The sequence below is a fragment of the Taeniopygia guttata genome, chromosome 1A (assembly GCF_048771995.1).
Source record: "Taeniopygia guttata chromosome 1A, bTaeGut7.mat, whole genome shotgun sequence".
Lineage (NCBI taxonomy): Eukaryota > Metazoa > Chordata > Aves > Passeriformes > Estrildidae > Taeniopygia > Taeniopygia guttata.
Window position 1 is genome coordinate 61,751,972 of NC_133025.1, and position 17,712 is coordinate 61,769,683.

Here is a 17,712-nt window from a genome sequence, read left to right on the forward strand (position 1 = left end):
GATGGAAAACAAGGCAGATGTCATTGAGTGTTCTGTAGAACTGATGAATCATTCCATAGGCAAGCAGGAGAAATTTCTTGTGCTTGTGGGAAATGACCACTTCCCAAACATTAATTGGGAATGCTGCACTGCTGTGACAAGCAAGTCTGAGAAATTCCTGAAGGATGTTGAATATAATACTTTGCCACAAGGATTTAGTGAGCCATTTAGGGAAGATGTCCTCCCAGCCTGGATACTTGTGAAGAGAGAAGGACATGTGGGATATGTGGTGGTAGGAGGCTGTCTTAGCTACAGCAACTACAAAATTGCTGAATTTAAAATATTCAGTCTAATGAGAACAAAAAGGGTCAGCAGAATTGTTGCTCTAGGTTCCAAGAGAGTAAACTCAAAACCACTCAGGGAGCTGCTCAGCACTGCTCCCTGAGAATCTGCTTTGGAGTGCTCCATGAATGCTTGGTTGAAGAGGGAATTCCTCATGGAGATTGAGACAAAAAACAATTTTTCATCTCTAGCAGCAGGACCAGGCGTCACAGGAAGTTTACAAAGCTGTGGTTCACATATTCAGGGAGAAAACACAAAAGGCCAAAAGTCATCTAGAGTTTAAACTGGCCAGTGTTGTGCCACACAATTAGAAGACTTTTTACAGTATGTTAATAAGAAGAGAAGGTGTGAGGAAAATATTGGACCAATCCTTGTTGGAAATGGTCACCTGACAAACAGGGATGATGGAAAAATGAGGTCTTCAATGCTTGTTTTTTTTTTGCCTCAGCCTTTAATATTAATTATCTTGGACTGCCTGGTCCTGAGGCAGAGGACTGCAGCTGTGGGAACAGTTTGTGGCTTTCCATTTGTGGCCATTGAATTTTTAAGGGAGTATCAGTATCCACTGGATGTCCAGAAGCCCATGGGGCCCTGTGAATTGATGCCAGAGTACTTCAAGTTCAATCAAATCCCAAAGGACCTTATATATCCTTCTACTATAAGGTTCCCTGCCTAGTGGATGAGAGGAAGGCAGTTGATGTAACTGTTTCTTTCCTGGATTTTAGTAAAGTTTTTAATATTATTATATTTCAATAGTATCCTCCTGAACAGGTGGTTTAACTATGAGATGAGCAGGTACCTGGAGCTCTGGGTGAAGAACTGGTGTTCTTTTTTCTTCAGAATATAATATTCCGAAGAAATATTTTATATTCTCCACTGAGGTTTTGTTTTTTTTTTCTAGAATTAGCTTGTGAGGGACAAGAACTTTTTGGAACTTCAACACATATGGATTCAGGTGCTTATTCAGTTATATGGGAATATGTCTTTAGAGAAGACACTTATTTTAATTGCAGGTTTTAACATATGTATACAGCAAATTATTTTTTTTCCCTTTATTTTAGTGTAATTTTGAAAGGGACATACTAATGTACAGTTTTATTTCCTCAGATGTATGAAATCACAGAAGAAAAGGGAATACTCAAAACGTTAAATGAAATATGGTGCAAATTGACTGAACCTCTGCAACCACAGGTGCCACAGCAAGAAGATACCAAGATGAAAACCTTGTCCTATCCATTTTCCAGAGAGAAAATATATTTGTGAGTACTTTAAAATGTGATGGACAGCGAAGAAAGCTGGAATGTCTTATTTTAGATTTGTAATTTCTTTTCCCCACTTTTCAGTCGAAATTCAGAAATTCATCAAGCATATCTGGAAATTCTGAGGGAACATCCAAAATTACCAGTGTTTCAGTGGATTAATAGAAATACAAGCTGCAGAGACTTTCTGCTGGTGTTCCTCTTACTTCTGTAGGATAAGGCCATGGAGCAGTGCATCAAATAAATTTCTGTATATTTAGCTTGAAATGTAGAAATCCCCCCACCAAATTCCTGATTATTTGGTTAAGGATATTACTGCCTGTTTAGAAAAAAAAGCAAGAGCTAGTAGAAATATAGCGGTATTTTCCGTCTTGATAGATTTATTGTAGCAATTAAAACTCAGCTAATAATATGCAGATAAGGAATTCTTGACACATGCTCTTTCACTCAGAATAATATTTCTGGGCTCAGTTTGACATGAAACACTCTTTTTTCCTCCTGGGTGTCTCCTTGTATTTATGTCCAATAAATAAAATTCAGTAATAAATACAGTGACCCACCATTTCATTTATTGCCCTCTGACAATTTTAATTAATTCTGAATATGAGTCAAATTGATGGAGGAGAATAAACTGGGGACCTGATTTCATATATGATGATTTTGAGGTTTAAGGGAATGCATAATTCTGGTGGAATGGTTATTTGAAATCAAGTGAAATGCTGACTGTTTAGTGGCCAGGAAAAGAGTAATGAACATCTGCATCAGGCAGGTTGAACTCAGCATGTTATTGTGTTGAGGGGCTGTTATAAGAAAAATTTGAAAACGTCCTCTTCTGTAAACAATAGAGAGGTTCTTGCCCAAAAGGCATTTTATATTAGCTAATCATTTTGCATTTTTATGCCCACCATCAGTGCAATCCTGGTAGAGCTCTGAATGACTGGGTCTTACACAGTACATTCTGTTATGCTGTACTATATAACCTATACTCCTTTAAACACCTGCTTTTCTGATTAGCTGTGGTTTCTGAGTGACTTCTAAATTAGAATTTTATATGTTGTCTTACGTGTTGCTTCCATGTCTTAAAACAGAGCTGATTTTCCTCAATATTTTAGGTATAACATCAAAGACAGAGACACCTTTTTTGACAATGCAACCCGCAGCCGAATAGTAAGTTAATAAAAATAACATATCCTTGTCTTTTTCTGCCGAGTGGGATTTCCTAGTGGGGTTTAGAATGGGATTTACAGGGAGTGTTTTAATTTCAGCTTTGCTGATATCATTAATTTATGGATTTGTGTGTTCTTGCAGAACACTAATTCCTGACATATATGTGTGTAAGGAATTCCTTTCTGGAGCTGCACGGTGGTTCAGGAGTGGGAAATGCTCTGCAGGGAAGCCATTGACTCCTCTTCAGTGTCCAAAGCTCTTTTCAGCTCTGCTCCTAATCTTTAACTAGATTTCCTGCCATATAGTTCTTACACTTCAAATACTTCCATAAGGACAAAACACATCAGGCTTTAGCCCACAAATGTTAGGGCAGATAATCCATTAATAAAATCTGCTAAATGATTGAAATATTTGTGCAAACTAATGCTGCAGAAGCCACCTATTTTAGAACTTTATTTTATTGCTAATTCCATGATAAGATTCATGCTAAAAGAGGACCTGTGTGTTATCCCCCTGTTCTTCTTTGCAGGTGAGGGAAATTTTGAAGCGCACCTCTACAAAGGCCAGAAACAGCATGGGTAAGGTGGAGAAAAGAGAATTGGAGATATTTTTTTGAAAGGAATTTTGTAGGTATCTCACAGAATACTGATTTTTCTGGCAGGACACAAAATATGCTGGCACATCTTCCCAAAAGAAAAAAAAATTAGAGGTTGACTGAAATGTTTTTTTTTATGAGGCATAAAATCATAATTTCTAGTCCATGGTTTGGATGGTAATGAGAGCTGGCTTTTCATTTCTACAGGTGCAGCATCTGGCACATAACTCACATTTCATGAATTGTTATAAAATTGGATTTGATTACTGTATGATCTGCTTTGGAAAATTCAGATGTCAACTGCAATATGTTGTATTTCTTGCGGGACCATATTTTTCTTGCCGTTTCAATTGAATAATTCACCTTTCCAGATTATTTTTATTGCTTCAGCTTTAAAAATTACCTCCCTGAGCTGCCTAGTGAAAGATATGATTTAAATATGACTGTTTTGAAGGTACTTCTGGGATAATGCTGAAATACTTGGAGCTTGAGGTTCAGAATTTATTTAATTTTCTTGAGGTTCAGAATTTATACAGGTGTACATATTCTGTTTTCTATATACTCTCTTTTCTACTCTTTCTCTCACCATGTGAGATCATGGCACATATGGAAAAGAAGTGATGGTGTTCTCTGACATATTTTCTGGAAATCTTTCTGTAAATTCAACCACCTATGGATAGATCACAGTGTCCAAGGGTAACATTCCTGGCAAATAATGTGCTGCAGCAAGATTCTGCATAATCCTGGTGTGATATTGGGCAGGGAAGCTCCAATAACACGTGTTTTTGGTACAGGAAAATAAATTAATTTAGGTTTCCTTGGACAGGAGATAGAATTTTTTTTTTTAAATTACATGAAAAGCATAACAAAATGAAAGCCACACCAAATGCTTTTTCTTTTTCAACCAAAACCACTTGCCTTTTTCCAGTATAAACTTTCAAATTTATGACTGCCACACTGTTTCCTTAAAAAAAAAAAAAAAAGAAAATATGGTTTAAAAAATGTCAGGCATTCTCAATTTATAAAACATTGTTTGGCAGTTTCTGCTTTTTAAACTGTTTGCTTGGTGCTTTTCTATGTTTTGATCTGCTCAAAAGTCTCCAGTGGGGCAATAGAGGGGAATGCTGCCGTATTTTTCTGGAGGGCTGGGAACCCTCCTGGAGACTTTAGAATTTGCTGCAGAGAAAACTGGAGAGAAGCTCAAGGACAGAGTAGGAAGGTACAGAGCAGTTTGCCAGTGGAGATATTTTGCTTCTTACTTAAAGTTTTCTTTATTTTAATGGCTTACTCTGGTTTATAGTGGAATAAAAACCATCATTAGAGATCAAAGGACTAGTATTAGCTTCTCAGGAATTTTTTAACTCTAGCATGAAAATACAGCCTGATGCACTTCAAGCTCAGGTCAGCTCAAGAACTCATTTGACATGGAATAACTATTTTAACATTTCCATCCTTTCCTTCTTTCTGGTCTGTAGCCAAAACAGGATTGTGCATCATGTTTGACCTAAATTCATTTATTCCTTTGATCATCTGAGATCCTCCCCCAAGAGACCTCTGTTTCATATGTCACTAAGGCTTTCCCATCTCACTGGTCTTAAGCTTAAAACCACTCATCAGGAGAGGTTTGAAAGATTTTAATTTTTTTTTTTTCTTTTGTTATTAGAGTTCATTGCTTATTTTGCACAAGAGGCAGGACAGTGATGATGGAAGTGCTTATGGCAGTCTTTGGTTTTATAGATCTGTTTTATGAAAATAACAACACTTCAAACACATTTGCTTATGGATTTTTTTACATCTGTGTAACCTGGTTCTGCTCCTGTGTTATTATACAAGGAATTATTATTTTCTTCTAGCATAACTTTGAGCCACTGTAAACTTCCAAACACTGGATGTTTTCAGGAGCAGGCTTGACAGTATCCAAGCATAATTTCCTGATTCTATGAATGCATGTAGTTGTACTTGTCCTTCTGTCAAGGGAGACATTTATTGGTACTGCCTGTCCAGCATCTCTGACTAGAAGGTTTCTCCCAAATATTTCAGGACAATGTGTAATTTGACTATGGAATATTTTTCATGACTAAAGACATGATAGCTGGTTATTGTTTTTCTGGGCATTGAAAGCAGAGAGGCCTGGAGTAAATGTATATATCTGTATTTATATATTTATATAACTAATAATCAGAAATCACTCATTTTTGGTTGTCTTTTTATGGAACAATTGTTTTCACCTCTAGAGAATGAAGATGGAATTGCTGTAAGAGTTGCAGCTCTTGAGAGCCAGTAGGGATCTTGTGTCAACCTACAGGTGCTTCAGTCACTGCTGAGAATTCCCTTGCAAAACTGAACTCCTAGGAACTGCCCAGGGCATTTAAGCAACATGGGATTGTGGAAGGTGTGCCTGACGGGGAGGGACTGGCTGATCTTTAAGGTCCTGCCAACCCAATCCATTCTACGATTTCTCAACCACAAACTTCTGTAGGAGTTTTTGTGGAGGTTGTTTCTAATTGTTGGCCAGTGGGATTTGTAGTTCTGACCATTGTAAAGATTCAAGAAGGACTTCTGGATTATTTGCTCCACAGTCGTGGGGCTCTTTGCTATCAGGGTGAGAAAATGGTCAGAAGAGTCTTTGCACTGTGCTGTTCACTGAAGAAAAAGCACTTTGTGGAAGTGAGGTTTTCTGAAAAAAGAAGTTTTCCACAGCCAGGAACTCCTTGTGGCTCTATTCCCATTCTGAAAAATGCCAGTTACACAGCTCTGCCCCATCTGGAATGTCATGAAATGAAATCTGTAATAATGTTTTCTGTTCAATTGTGCCTGTTGACCACCTGAATTTTTCTTGTTCTTTTAGGCATTGGCACGTTAATAGCAAACAATGTTTATGATGCAGCCTACCCACTTCACGATGTACGTATGCACTATGAAAATAATCCAGTTCTCTGCTGGTGTCACTCAGGAGACATCCATGCAAAGACATTCTCATTTGCTGGCTGTGATACTGAAAATCTCTTCTAAGTGTGATTCTAATATGAAAACTTTTCTCTAACTACATTTCAAGTTGTGAACTAAAAGTAAAATTAACAATGTAGGAACTGGTAACCAAACTCTTCTTTAGTTTTTTCTGCTTTTACATCAGTCATTAAATTATTTTCTTTCTCCAGGGTGAATATGAAGGCCAAAATGATGACATGAATGAAAGAAAGGTAAAATACATTGCAACATTTATTTCATATTATATTTAATGTAATAAATGATGTTCTAAATCTTGCTGTAAAGCCTTAGCCATTGTACAAACAAGTAGATGTTTTAACAAATGCATATGCTTTGTGAATTACAAATTTTCCTCTATTTCTGCATTTAAAAATGTTTTTCCAAGATTTTTATAATGTCTTCTTATGAAGCATGTCAGTTAATTTAATTTGAAATTTACATCTTGAAATGCTTCCAGATTCCCTCTGGATGCATATACATGTGTTCAATGTGTCAGGAAGCTAAAAGTATTAAATAACTCATATAATAATTTTATTTTCCTAACCAAATGCTCCTAGAGATCTGTGGTTACTTAAATAAAATGTAGTTGTACTTTTAATTTGGTTGTGCATTCAACTAAATTGCATGCAATTTCTAAAAATCTGCTTCTAATTATTTTGTAAATAAAGTTTCTAGCTATCAAAACACATTCAAAAATAGATCAATCCTCAAGAGAAACAGTGTGAATTCAAACTGTATTTAATATATATGCTTACTTTTAGAAATGGAAAAAAACCCATTTAATTACTATTAAATAATCTATTTCGTTTTATAGATTACTAATAAGTAATTTATTAAGATCATTTCCGTATTGTTCTCTAATGTTCATTTTATTTTCCTTCATATGCAAACAGTGGGATAGGAAATGCAGAGGGAAAATAGTAGGGAGAGAAAGGGGAAGAGGGCAGAATGAAGAAAAAGGGAATGTTTGTTTTCGGTAAATAATGTTGCCATTCAGCCACTAGATGTCTTCATGTGCCGTATACAATTTAATTTAGTGTATAAACCTTGGTAAGCAAAATAAAGTTAGAAAACAAACTGTAAAATAAGCTCTTTTATTTGTGTCTGTTACTTTGAACTTTTTGTTCATGAAGGCATTGTCTCCTCTGGACTTGCAGAATTTTCTCTGAGAGGCAGCTCCACAGATTACTGACTTGGAAAACAAACATTTTAAGAGAAAAAAACCAAATTAATATTAGTCAAAGGAGGAAAATTGGGTACTGTGGAATGGGGGAGAAGAGGACCTAGAATGACCAGTGTCTGGAAAAATATTCCCCCTACTAGTTGTATCTTGTGCTGCCCTCTTTTTATTCTGCTTATTAGGCTCAGTTATGAAGTGTTAAGTATTAAAAACATAAAAGCTTCTTTCCAGAAATACTTCATTGATTATTCACATATGTCCCTGCTGCCTAGGCCTTGAATCTTCTGTAGTATTCCTATGCATAACATCATCTGTTTTCTATCTGAATCTAATAGTCTCAGTGTTTAATTTCCTGAAGAAGCCTGATCAGGTTTAAAAGAAAGGAGGGCATTTTTAAGCTTTTTTTTTCCTGCCCCCTTTTATTTTGCCCACTTTAACATATCTGTATCTTTGAATTCAGTTTTTTTCTTGTAAAACCCTAAATATGAACTCAGTCCTTATGGGGTACTTAAGCCAATAGGGCAGCAGAAGTAATTAAGGTTTATATACCAGTTTATAACATAAAAAGTTAATCCTTATGACCCTTCTTCAGGGTTTCCTTGGAGAAAATGCACAGTGACACAACACTTTTTCCCCATCCTAGAAAAATTAGAAATCTGCAATGAAAACCTTAGACTTGATAGGGTTTCGTTTTTTCCTAAGACAAATGGAATTTCCCACTTTCACTGTGATTTCTACTCTTAAAAAAAAAAAAAAAAAAGTCTTTTTAAGAAAGGTATTTAGCAGCAGAATGGTAATAACTCACCATGAGTATAAACACTAGTTTAGTCTTTAAGTTTCTGGCCCACTGGCAATTTGTAACCCTTCATTGCTGTCTCTATGTTTGACATTAAAAAAATCCATGAGGGCTTTGTAACCCACCTGGGAAATCCACTGTTGTCATATGCTAGAACAGCATCCCTGTTATTAGAAGCAGATTAGAAAATTCCTATAGACTTAGAAAAAGTACCTGTTCCTGAATGGAATGCTATTTTAGACAGAATTTCTTTTTGCTCTTCAAATTCCATTCTGTAGCTGTGTTCAAAGCAGCCTTTGGGGAGTTTTAGGAATGTAATAGTTTTAACTTTCTTCTTCTGTATGAGTGAATGCATTTATTAGTATGATTATTTATGGCAATAGATAAAATTTTGTAGGTAGTGCCTGGGGATAATAGCAAGGGGCGATTTTGAATAGGCAAGAACAAATATTCATATGAAAATATCCTTATGGCAGCCAGGACAATCCTCTTTAGTGAGGTTGTGTCACATAAATCATGAGAATGAAAGAGGGAATAAGCAAGACCATCCCAAATTCTTTGCCTCTTGTAGTTGAGCGTGTCATGGTCAACCTACCCAGGGTCCTGCAAGGTTTTCTTTTATCCCTGTTCCAGCTGCAAGAAGTTTCTGTAGAAGCTGGTCCTCCCTTTGAGCTCTCTGTAAGTTGTGGGGGAATCTGCATGTCCAACAGCAGACGTGGCCTTGTGTGATGTCCCCATGGGGATGGAGACAAAAGTGGCTTTTCCATGGGCACTGGTGGGTTTAGCAGCCCCAGGAGTGCAGCAAATATTTTTAACTCTTAGAAGATGTTTGTAAAAACAGAAGGGGGTAACTTGTTTCAAGATAATTTTCAGACTTTTTTTTTTTTGCTTTTGTTTTTTTTTTGTTTTTTGTTTTTTTTTTTTTCATTCTTTAGTTGCTGTATCAAGAATGGGCAAGATATGGAGCGTTTTACAAGTTTCAGCCTATTGATCTCATAAGGTAACGTGGACTTGTATAAAACACCAAGGGGCCTTTCTCTGAGGTGATGCAGATTAATTCATTTCCACTTACTTCAGCAAATGAAATCTTGGATTGATCAGAACATTGGAAATAATGTCCTCACTGCTTTTTTTGTGGCTCTGATAATAATTTACTATAACAAAAATCCATTCAACCATTGTTACCTATGCTTTTGGATAGTGCTTATTCCTGGAAGAATGTCATACTTGTTTTTGGGGTCTTTTATGTATTGATTTTTTCAAAGGAGAGGAATTGCGATTTACATTGGTAAATCTTTATTGGAGGGTATGGTTCACAAAATCTGGTGAATAATCAGAAGCTGGTGTTCACATCATGAATCAGTGTGAAAGTATTTGACAGTTTTGAGATGGATGTGAGTTTTTTACTCCTGGTTTTACAAGTTTTATTCATCTGAACACATCCATATGTGTTCCCAGTAGGGTTTTTTTTGTATATTTATAAATTTTTCTTTACAAACATGGAAGAAGTTGGCTCTAAAATAAGACAAAACAAACCAGTCATCACTTTTAAGGATTTCCTACAATAACTAAAAGAAAGCCAAAGCAAAACAATTTTTGTTGTATCGTATTTTGTTTCTACTATAAGTACCCAGTAAAGAAAAAAAAATGGAGTAAACAGCTAACTAGAAATATTATTTTATAAGATGTCTACCTCGGACGAAATGAACTAAGATATTAAGAAATAGAAAAAAAATCAGCAAATATCTGTTTTAAAATAATTTGTATGTACAAGAAAGATGACGGTTCTTACCATTTGTCTTTTGAATAACCAAAAGACCATTTTTTTTATTGTATGATCTACCCCTATGTGATTGCCTGCAAAAGCTGCTGTTGGTAATATGGATAACCAATAAGCTTTGTAAAATATTTTGCTATATTTTGAGTTAAAGCTGAAGTACTGCACGTAATTTTTCAAAGAGTAAAGCACTAGCTTTTAATGTGAGAGGAATTGCTCCTGATTGGGAACAAGATGTTGCGAACTGGCAAGTGGAAGTGAGACCATCAAACCCTACTAAGGTTCTGCAAGGCTTTGAAATGTCTACCTTTTTTTGTTTCAAAAGTTTTGTGCAAAATTTATGTAGCTTTAGTATGGCAGTTACTGTGGGACAAGCTCCTGTATGGAACAGGTAAGCTCAGAATGAGATTACAGCACCTGCTGTGTTGTTAGTAAATATTACCAGTGTTAAATGAAACTGTGACTGGCTAGAGGAATTCTCAAGTTCTAGCAGACCTGACAGCTTAGCTGAGTTAAAAATAGAGGTACATATGCTTGCACTCCATCTTCATTTGTATTTTGCTGTCTCCATTATAATGTTTCACTGTGCTGATATGATTTCATAGAAATCCTGTGGTTTAAACTTCTGTGAGAAACAAAAAGGAGACCAGACATATGCAATTGATTGTCTGTTCTCAGAGATGACTTTTCTTGCTTTTATCTTCCATATTTTGCTTGACTGCAAGTTTGACTGTTGCCACTAAAATAAATGTGGTTTTTATTTCCTGGGTAATGTTAGAGCTTTAGTGTAGATGTACCTGGAGAATGGCCACCCCTCTCTTCCTGCTGGTGAAGTGGATTTCACTTTTGTGCCATGGGGTATCTGAGCTCAGCCTTGATGTGGATACTTATTCCCTTGGCAGACATCAGTCACACTGTGTGTTTTTTGGTAATTTACTGTGACCCTCCTTTCTTAGACTGCTTAGATTATACTCAACTTTTTTTTTTTTTTTTCCTTGTGTAACTTAAATTTAAATTCAGGCTTTGATGGACAGCTGAAGCAGCATTTATCTTCCTTTTTACTCAAAGCCTTTCCTGCCTGGTGTTTTCAAATGCATTAGCTCTGTTGAAGTGTGCTGCTAATTTTCAAATCCAGCTTGCAACATATATTTAACTATTACTGTTTCACTCTTATTCAGTAGGACTGCAAACTTAAAGCCATTCTTTAACTCAAGTGTCTATGCTGGAAGATTAGATGTGGCACTGTATAATTATTATAGGTTATTCCTGATGCTTTAGGACCTTCCTTCTGACCACACAGTTGTGCCAGTTCCCAGCTGATTGTACACCAAAGACAGGAACCATGTAGTTATTATGCTCACTCTTGATACAGCCTGGGGATTCTCTTCTAACATCTCTAATCCTCAGGGAATTTAACGCCGCAGTCAGTCTTGGAAAATTTTAAAGTTCTTAATAACAAAAGGAAATAAAGGGCCATTATAATATTCACCAACAATTCCATTCACTCCTGTCTCTTAATCTGTAAAAATATCCTTCTCTGGCTTTGTGGGCTGCTTTGGGCTATAAGAAAGAGCACATTTTTTTTGTCAAGGAAATGCAGCTGCGAATAAGGGAGGCTTCACCAAATAAGAACACAGTGCGTGTCACATATTTCTATTCTACAGCAGAACAATTTCAGTTAAAGACTTTAAGGAAATATATAGTGCAGATTGTGCAAGTAATACAGTGTGAATTGAAGTTTGATTTGTAAGATGTTACAACACCTCATCTCTCAGTGTGCATCCAGATATAAAAACGCATTGTTTGAAACACAGTCTGCCTAATGCAGTGCTTTATTTTCAAAAGTGTATGAATGTCCAAGAATGAATTTCAATTTTTTTTTTGTTTGTTTCTTTTGTACTCATGTGAAGAGGATTATAAACAGTTATTTGAGAAAGAAATAATGAATTATTTGCTAGCAGATATCTTAGGCTAAAATTACTGAAAATGAAGAATGAAAAGCCCTGGACCTTAGTCATCTCAGGAAGGCCTGAGGGATATATTAAAAAGTAGAAAATGAAAACTGCAGTTTTAGAATGTGCAGATCTCTGGAGATCTGTCTGTTGTAACACACCTTTTCTGACATCCTAATTTAAGCATTGATTTTCACTAGAGAGGAGTTTCTCTTATGTGACAGTAATTCCTCTCAATCCTTGCACTGTAATATAAAAAATATGCTATAAAAACATCTGTAGCTTTGGAGTTCTAAATGACAGATGAAGGGAGTAATCTAAGGTTACGATGTCACAAAGATGTGGTTTTCCTTTGGGGACAAAACCTTAATGCATGGAAAACTGGCACATTTTCTTCTTAATGGGCATCTTGAAGCACCTACAGCTGGAAGACCAAGTAGGAACTGAAATTCCAGGAGCAGACCATCCTTTTAGAGAGGATGTCACCTTTTAATCTCTTGACCTATTAATATAAGATTACCTTACCCCAGGAAAATGAAGCAAAGTTGGCTCATTTCTAATTGATTTGGAGCTTATTTTAATATCACTGCTTCTATAGGCCCCAAATCATTTTCTAACGGTTTTTCATATGTTAATTTCTATTTCCCATTTCTAGAACTTCACCAAATTTCTTAGTAGCTAACCAGGTACATTATCTATAGCTAGATTACTTTCAAAGCTCCAAATGCCTCTTGCTGTAAAGCCTGAGACTGGGAAGACATGTAAAATTGAGACTATGTATACAAGAACTCTTTTTGCAGGAGCAGGTAGGAAAGCGTGTGAACTAAAATATTATTTATAGTGTATAGAACATAAATCAAAACTCCGGAGTTTCTGTTAGTCAAACTGTCTAGCTAATATATTCCCTCCTTCCTATCTTTAACTCTGTTTTCCTTAGGTATGGAAAATTGTTTCACCTCGGTGTGTAATGAATTCTGGCCTTTCATTGTGGTGTACCCATGTTGAACCTGAACTTGACTGAGCATCACCAGTCCCCCCCTGTTCCTGCCATGAATGCTGTGTTTCTAAAGCCTGGAGCTTGCTTCTCCTGGCAGTTTTTAAAGCTGTGACAGACCTGTGATCCAAAGTTTGACCATCTCAGCTCTGGAAGCTGTTGCCTTCTCTTTGAGTGCCTTGGGGTCTGCATAGGACAGCACTCAGTGTAAGCAATCAGGCACCCAAATTGTCAATACCGGTTTGCCTTCTGACATTTTGCTTTGTTTAATTAATCTTCGCCAAAAAAAAAACAAAACGTGGATGTATCTGCTTACCCTACTTAGGGTAGTTTTAAAAGAAAGATAAAATAAGAATAGGGCAGTTCTGCTAAAATGTTGTTTTTATTGTCTTTAAAGATAGGTGTTTCTTCCTTTGCAAAAATGTGGTTAATCAATTTGTTGTACAGCTTGCCCCAGCTGAGCCCTTCTATCCTGCACAATGCTGAACAAGTAACTTCTTCATTCACCACCATGATTTGCAGTTACATCTTAAAGCTTTTTTTGCTCCACATAATGTAGAATTCTCAGGACTTGAAAGTAAAGTTTGTGATGCCCAGTCCCAGAGGAAACGTTTTTCAGTCACTGCTTATTATAACTTTGGGGCTATTGATTCTCAAAGTAGTGATTCTTTTGTATGCTTTAATTTCTCAGCTTCTCTGTCCCTCCTCTGTTATTATTGTGAATTAATCTCACCAAATATTCCTTTTTTTTTTTTTTTTTTTTTTTTTTTTTTTTTTTTTGTGGAATGGAGCCACTTTGGCAGAAACACCTCTGTAGCATCTGATTATCTCAGAGGGACTGAAAAACTCTCTCTCTGATGCACTGTCTGCCTGCAACTCTTCCCTGACTGTCTGTAGCAGGCAAATATTTGATGCTCACAGAGATGCTGAGGCTGCCTGCAAGGAATTCTGTGTTAGGAAAAAGAGATAACAGCTTTAAGCCTGGGAAAGTGCAGAAATTGAGCAAACACAACACTAAGTAGGAAAATGCCCATGAGATCTACCAGTATATCTTTGGCACCTGTCCATCCAGCTCCTTTCCAAAACTCTGCCAAGCTCAGGCCTGAGGCAATAATCTGAGCATATCTTCTGCTGTAACCCTACTGCACTTTGAGGCCAACATCTTTTTATAGTTCCAAGAATCTCTACAGTGAAGATTCCTTCCCGACATGAGATCGGTTCAGCTTGCAGTTCATTAAAGCTCCAGGTGCAGGAGGAAGTGCTGTGCCAGCATCCACTCATCCTTGATGTCTCTCCTGCCAGAAGCACTGAGCTTCCTGGAGGGGGCCAGAAGCATGTGGGACTCTGAAGCAGAGTCTGAGCTGGTGAAAAATCAACATATTCCCCATAATTATATCTCTTTCCCTTTCCACGACCTCATTACAGCCCACAACCCCAGTTTATTTATGAATGGCCTTTATTATCATGCCATACATGCATAAAAATGGTTGCATTTTAGGAGTTTGATGCTAGGGCAGCATTTTCAGCTGAGTTTTATGGGGTTTTCCCTCCCCTCACTGGAACTTCTCATCACAGGCCCTACCCAAGTGCTCCAGCCATTGTTTATTGCAAAGCACAGGGGTTTTGCTCGTGGTGCATAAATCACCAGGGAATTTGTGTTGAATTATTCTGCTGGATGCAGGCCTGTGACTGGAGTGAGATGATTTACTTACAGCTCTGCATTTCACAGACTTTGCCAGTCCTGTAGGAAGTGCTTCTCTCTGTCTCTTTTGGCAAGGCCTTGGGCTTATTTATTGTTGCTTGTATGAGAGATGGAATTTTAAACCGGTAGGCTTGGATTGTAGCGGTGAGGAAAAACAGATCCCTGCTTTCTGATAAACATAATTCCCAGGCTTCTGACAACTGTCCAAGCAGTAGGATCCTCATTACCACCCAGATTCCTCCTGCAGTGGGATTTTCAAAAGCTAGATACAGCAGAAGATGTGTATACCTGCATAAGGACTGCAGATCAAGTCTCTGATGACTGAGGGTGCTTCACAACATCCTAGGGTGTCCCACTTTGACTGTGGAGTTTTTCAGGCAACTAGAATTCAGTTTTATTTGTGTTAGGAGCTTTCTCAAGCTAAGTTCAATAGTGCCTGAATGATACCTAAATTTCACAGCCAAAAAGTTACATTTTTGAATGGACATGACTGACAGGTCCCACCCAAAAGAGGTGATGTCTTTGGAGGTGACATCAGTGTGTTTTAATAGGAAATGGAAATTTGTTCTTTCAAACTGGAGGAAAAAAAAAAAAGACAGAGATGAGAGGCCACATTTAGAAACAGAAGTCGTGCACATTTAGCTATTTACCTGCATGTGAATATTTGTAGGAATCTAGAGGGGTGTGTGGCTGGGAACTGCAGGGAGCAGAAAACAGCTGCTGTATTTGTGTGGCTACAGGTCTACTTATCTTTCCTGTAGAGATGCTCTTAATGTCTTAATCTCTGTAGAAGTTTCTGGCTGTGGCTTACTGGGCTGAGAGAAAGGTCTTTTCTGGCTCCTGAGTGCTGACCAGGGGTCAGGACCAACCCATTTCTGGTTTAAGAGTATTCCCCCATGCTCAGATCTTTTGTATGAGGATCCTCTCTGTCCATTAATTATATTAGGACAGGCCATGGCTTTGTCTGATCCAGTAACTTGTCTCTACAAGGGAAGAGATCAAGACTGGGCACCACATAAAAATTATACACAGAAAACACAAGCTTAAGGAAAGCTTTCGATATGGCAAATCTGTGAACTTCCACAGTCAGTACAGAGAACAGAAAATGTAAGATTTTTAAGTCATATTGAGCAGGGAGTAAGACAAGGACAGAACCAGGCTCTTCTCAGCTGTGTGCTGTGGCAAGAGGTGATGGGCACAAATGAGAGTGAGGTAGATGACCCTGTAGTCCATAAGTCCTTCTTCTTGCCCTTCCTGAAAATGGGGGTCACATCTGTTTTCCTCCAGCTTTTGGGCACTTCTCCCAGTTGCCACCATGAATCAAAGGTTACCAAGAGCTGCCTTGCAATGACATCTGCCAGCTCCCTCAGCCCCCGTGGGTGCATCCCATCAGCACCTGTGGACATATCAACATCCAGTTTGCTGCAGTATTCCCTGACCAAATCCTCTTCCACCAAGGTGACTGAAAGATAATTTTTTATACTTGTTTTAATTGGAAATTATACATCTGTTTATTAGCCACCAGATGGTGTCTATCTGACAGCAGTAGCACTCTGCAAGCACTAACAAGGACCTACTTATTAAAATAAAAACATGAAATGAATTTAGGCTGCAGTAAGGGTAAGCTATATTAACTTGAAAAGCAAGAAAACTCTCATGAAATATTAGTTATTATAAATGAAAGATATTTAGGAAAAGATGCCAGTATTTGAGGTTCAAACTCTTTTTAAATGAGATTAATAAATTCATGCAAATTATCTTGTGGAAACTGGCAATTAGGGAAGTGATGAGATGCAATAACCTCACATTTGTTCAAGTATAAAAGGGCAGAAAAGCAAGTTGTAATAGGTACTAAAACAAAATAGTAAGTAAAAGACTAAGTAACCTCCTTTCCTAAAAGAAAGTCCAAAAGAAAAGCTGATTCATATGATACAGGTTTCTCCTTATTTGTATTTGTTTCTTATAGAGAAAGTATTATCTGTATAACTGAATGAATTCCTTCTTATATAGAGTGTCACTAGGTGCCCTGAGTTGTTTATAAAATGAAACTTCCTTCCTCACAGGTAAGCTCTGATCGACTTTCATTAGCTTTGAATTAGCCTCAGGTAGCCATGGATTTTTAATTTTCCAGGTTGGGAAGGTTGCTGACTTTTTAAAAAATGCTAAATAAAGAGAATTAATTGAAGAAAGGTGAGGAGAGGCAGAGTGTCCATGGGTTGTCTTATGCATGAATTCTTGGATGTGACAGACAAAGCACTGCATTGCTCCTGTTGAAAATGCCTTTCCTGAGTAAGGTGTGCTGTAGCTTCTGCAGGCTCAGGGACATTTAGAACTTTTTTACACTAAGCACATGACAGGAAACATCAACAGAGTAATATAATCAGGCACTTAATCCTTTCAAAGCTGTTCTGAAGTTTTGTATTGTCCTGGAACAGAGGAGAATGCAATTACAGTGCTGCTCACTACCCAGCATCGTGTTGTTTGCTTATCCATTTGGCAGTTGTCAGCCTTAATTTCTGTCTCAGTCACATTACATGTCTACTTATTATGCCTCTATTGTTCTTTCTCCTGCAGTCAGTAAACAAAGGCTTTTTTTCAGTTTATAATCCGTCACCACAAGCTATGCACTTTCAGCTGTATTCTGACAATTTCTTGGAATGGAAGCCTAGGGTTTGTGAATCTGTGAGGCTTAGGGAGTGGTTTGTCCTATTTTTATTTCTTTTCAAGATAAGGTTTGGCCTTCTGCCATTTTAAATTGCATTTAGTACACAAATCCTGACTTATTATTAATTATTATCAACAGTTATTAATATTATTATTAATAATAATATTTCCCTGGGTTGTTGAATACACTAGAATTTGAGAATTTGAATATCCCCTTCCACAACATCAGCTTCTCCCTGTTACTCTGCTGAAGAGTAATTTTTCTTAAGAGCAAAAAAAGTTAGGGAAAAACATAATTTTACCTCTAAGTAAAATTT

At 37.2% G+C, this 17,712-nt stretch overlaps 1 protein-coding gene across 1 annotated transcript in view; it reads left to right on the forward strand.

The window, feature by feature from the left end:
• The window catches only part of ANO2 (anoctamin 2), a 123,800-nt gene that overhangs the window by 27,580 nt on the left and 78,508 nt on the right, over positions 1–17,712 (forward strand). Inside the window, exons 5-10 of the mRNA XM_030263859.4 lie at positions 1,429–1,580; positions 2,693–2,747; positions 3,277–3,325; positions 6,191–6,246; positions 6,501–6,542; positions 9,242–9,306. Coding sequence (XP_030119719.4) covers positions 1,429–1,580; positions 2,693–2,747; positions 3,277–3,325; positions 6,191–6,246; positions 6,501–6,542; positions 9,242–9,306 — 419 coding nt within the window. The remainder of the gene's footprint in view (positions 1–1,428; positions 1,581–2,692; positions 2,748–3,276; positions 3,326–6,190; positions 6,247–6,500; positions 6,543–9,241; positions 9,307–17,712) is intronic.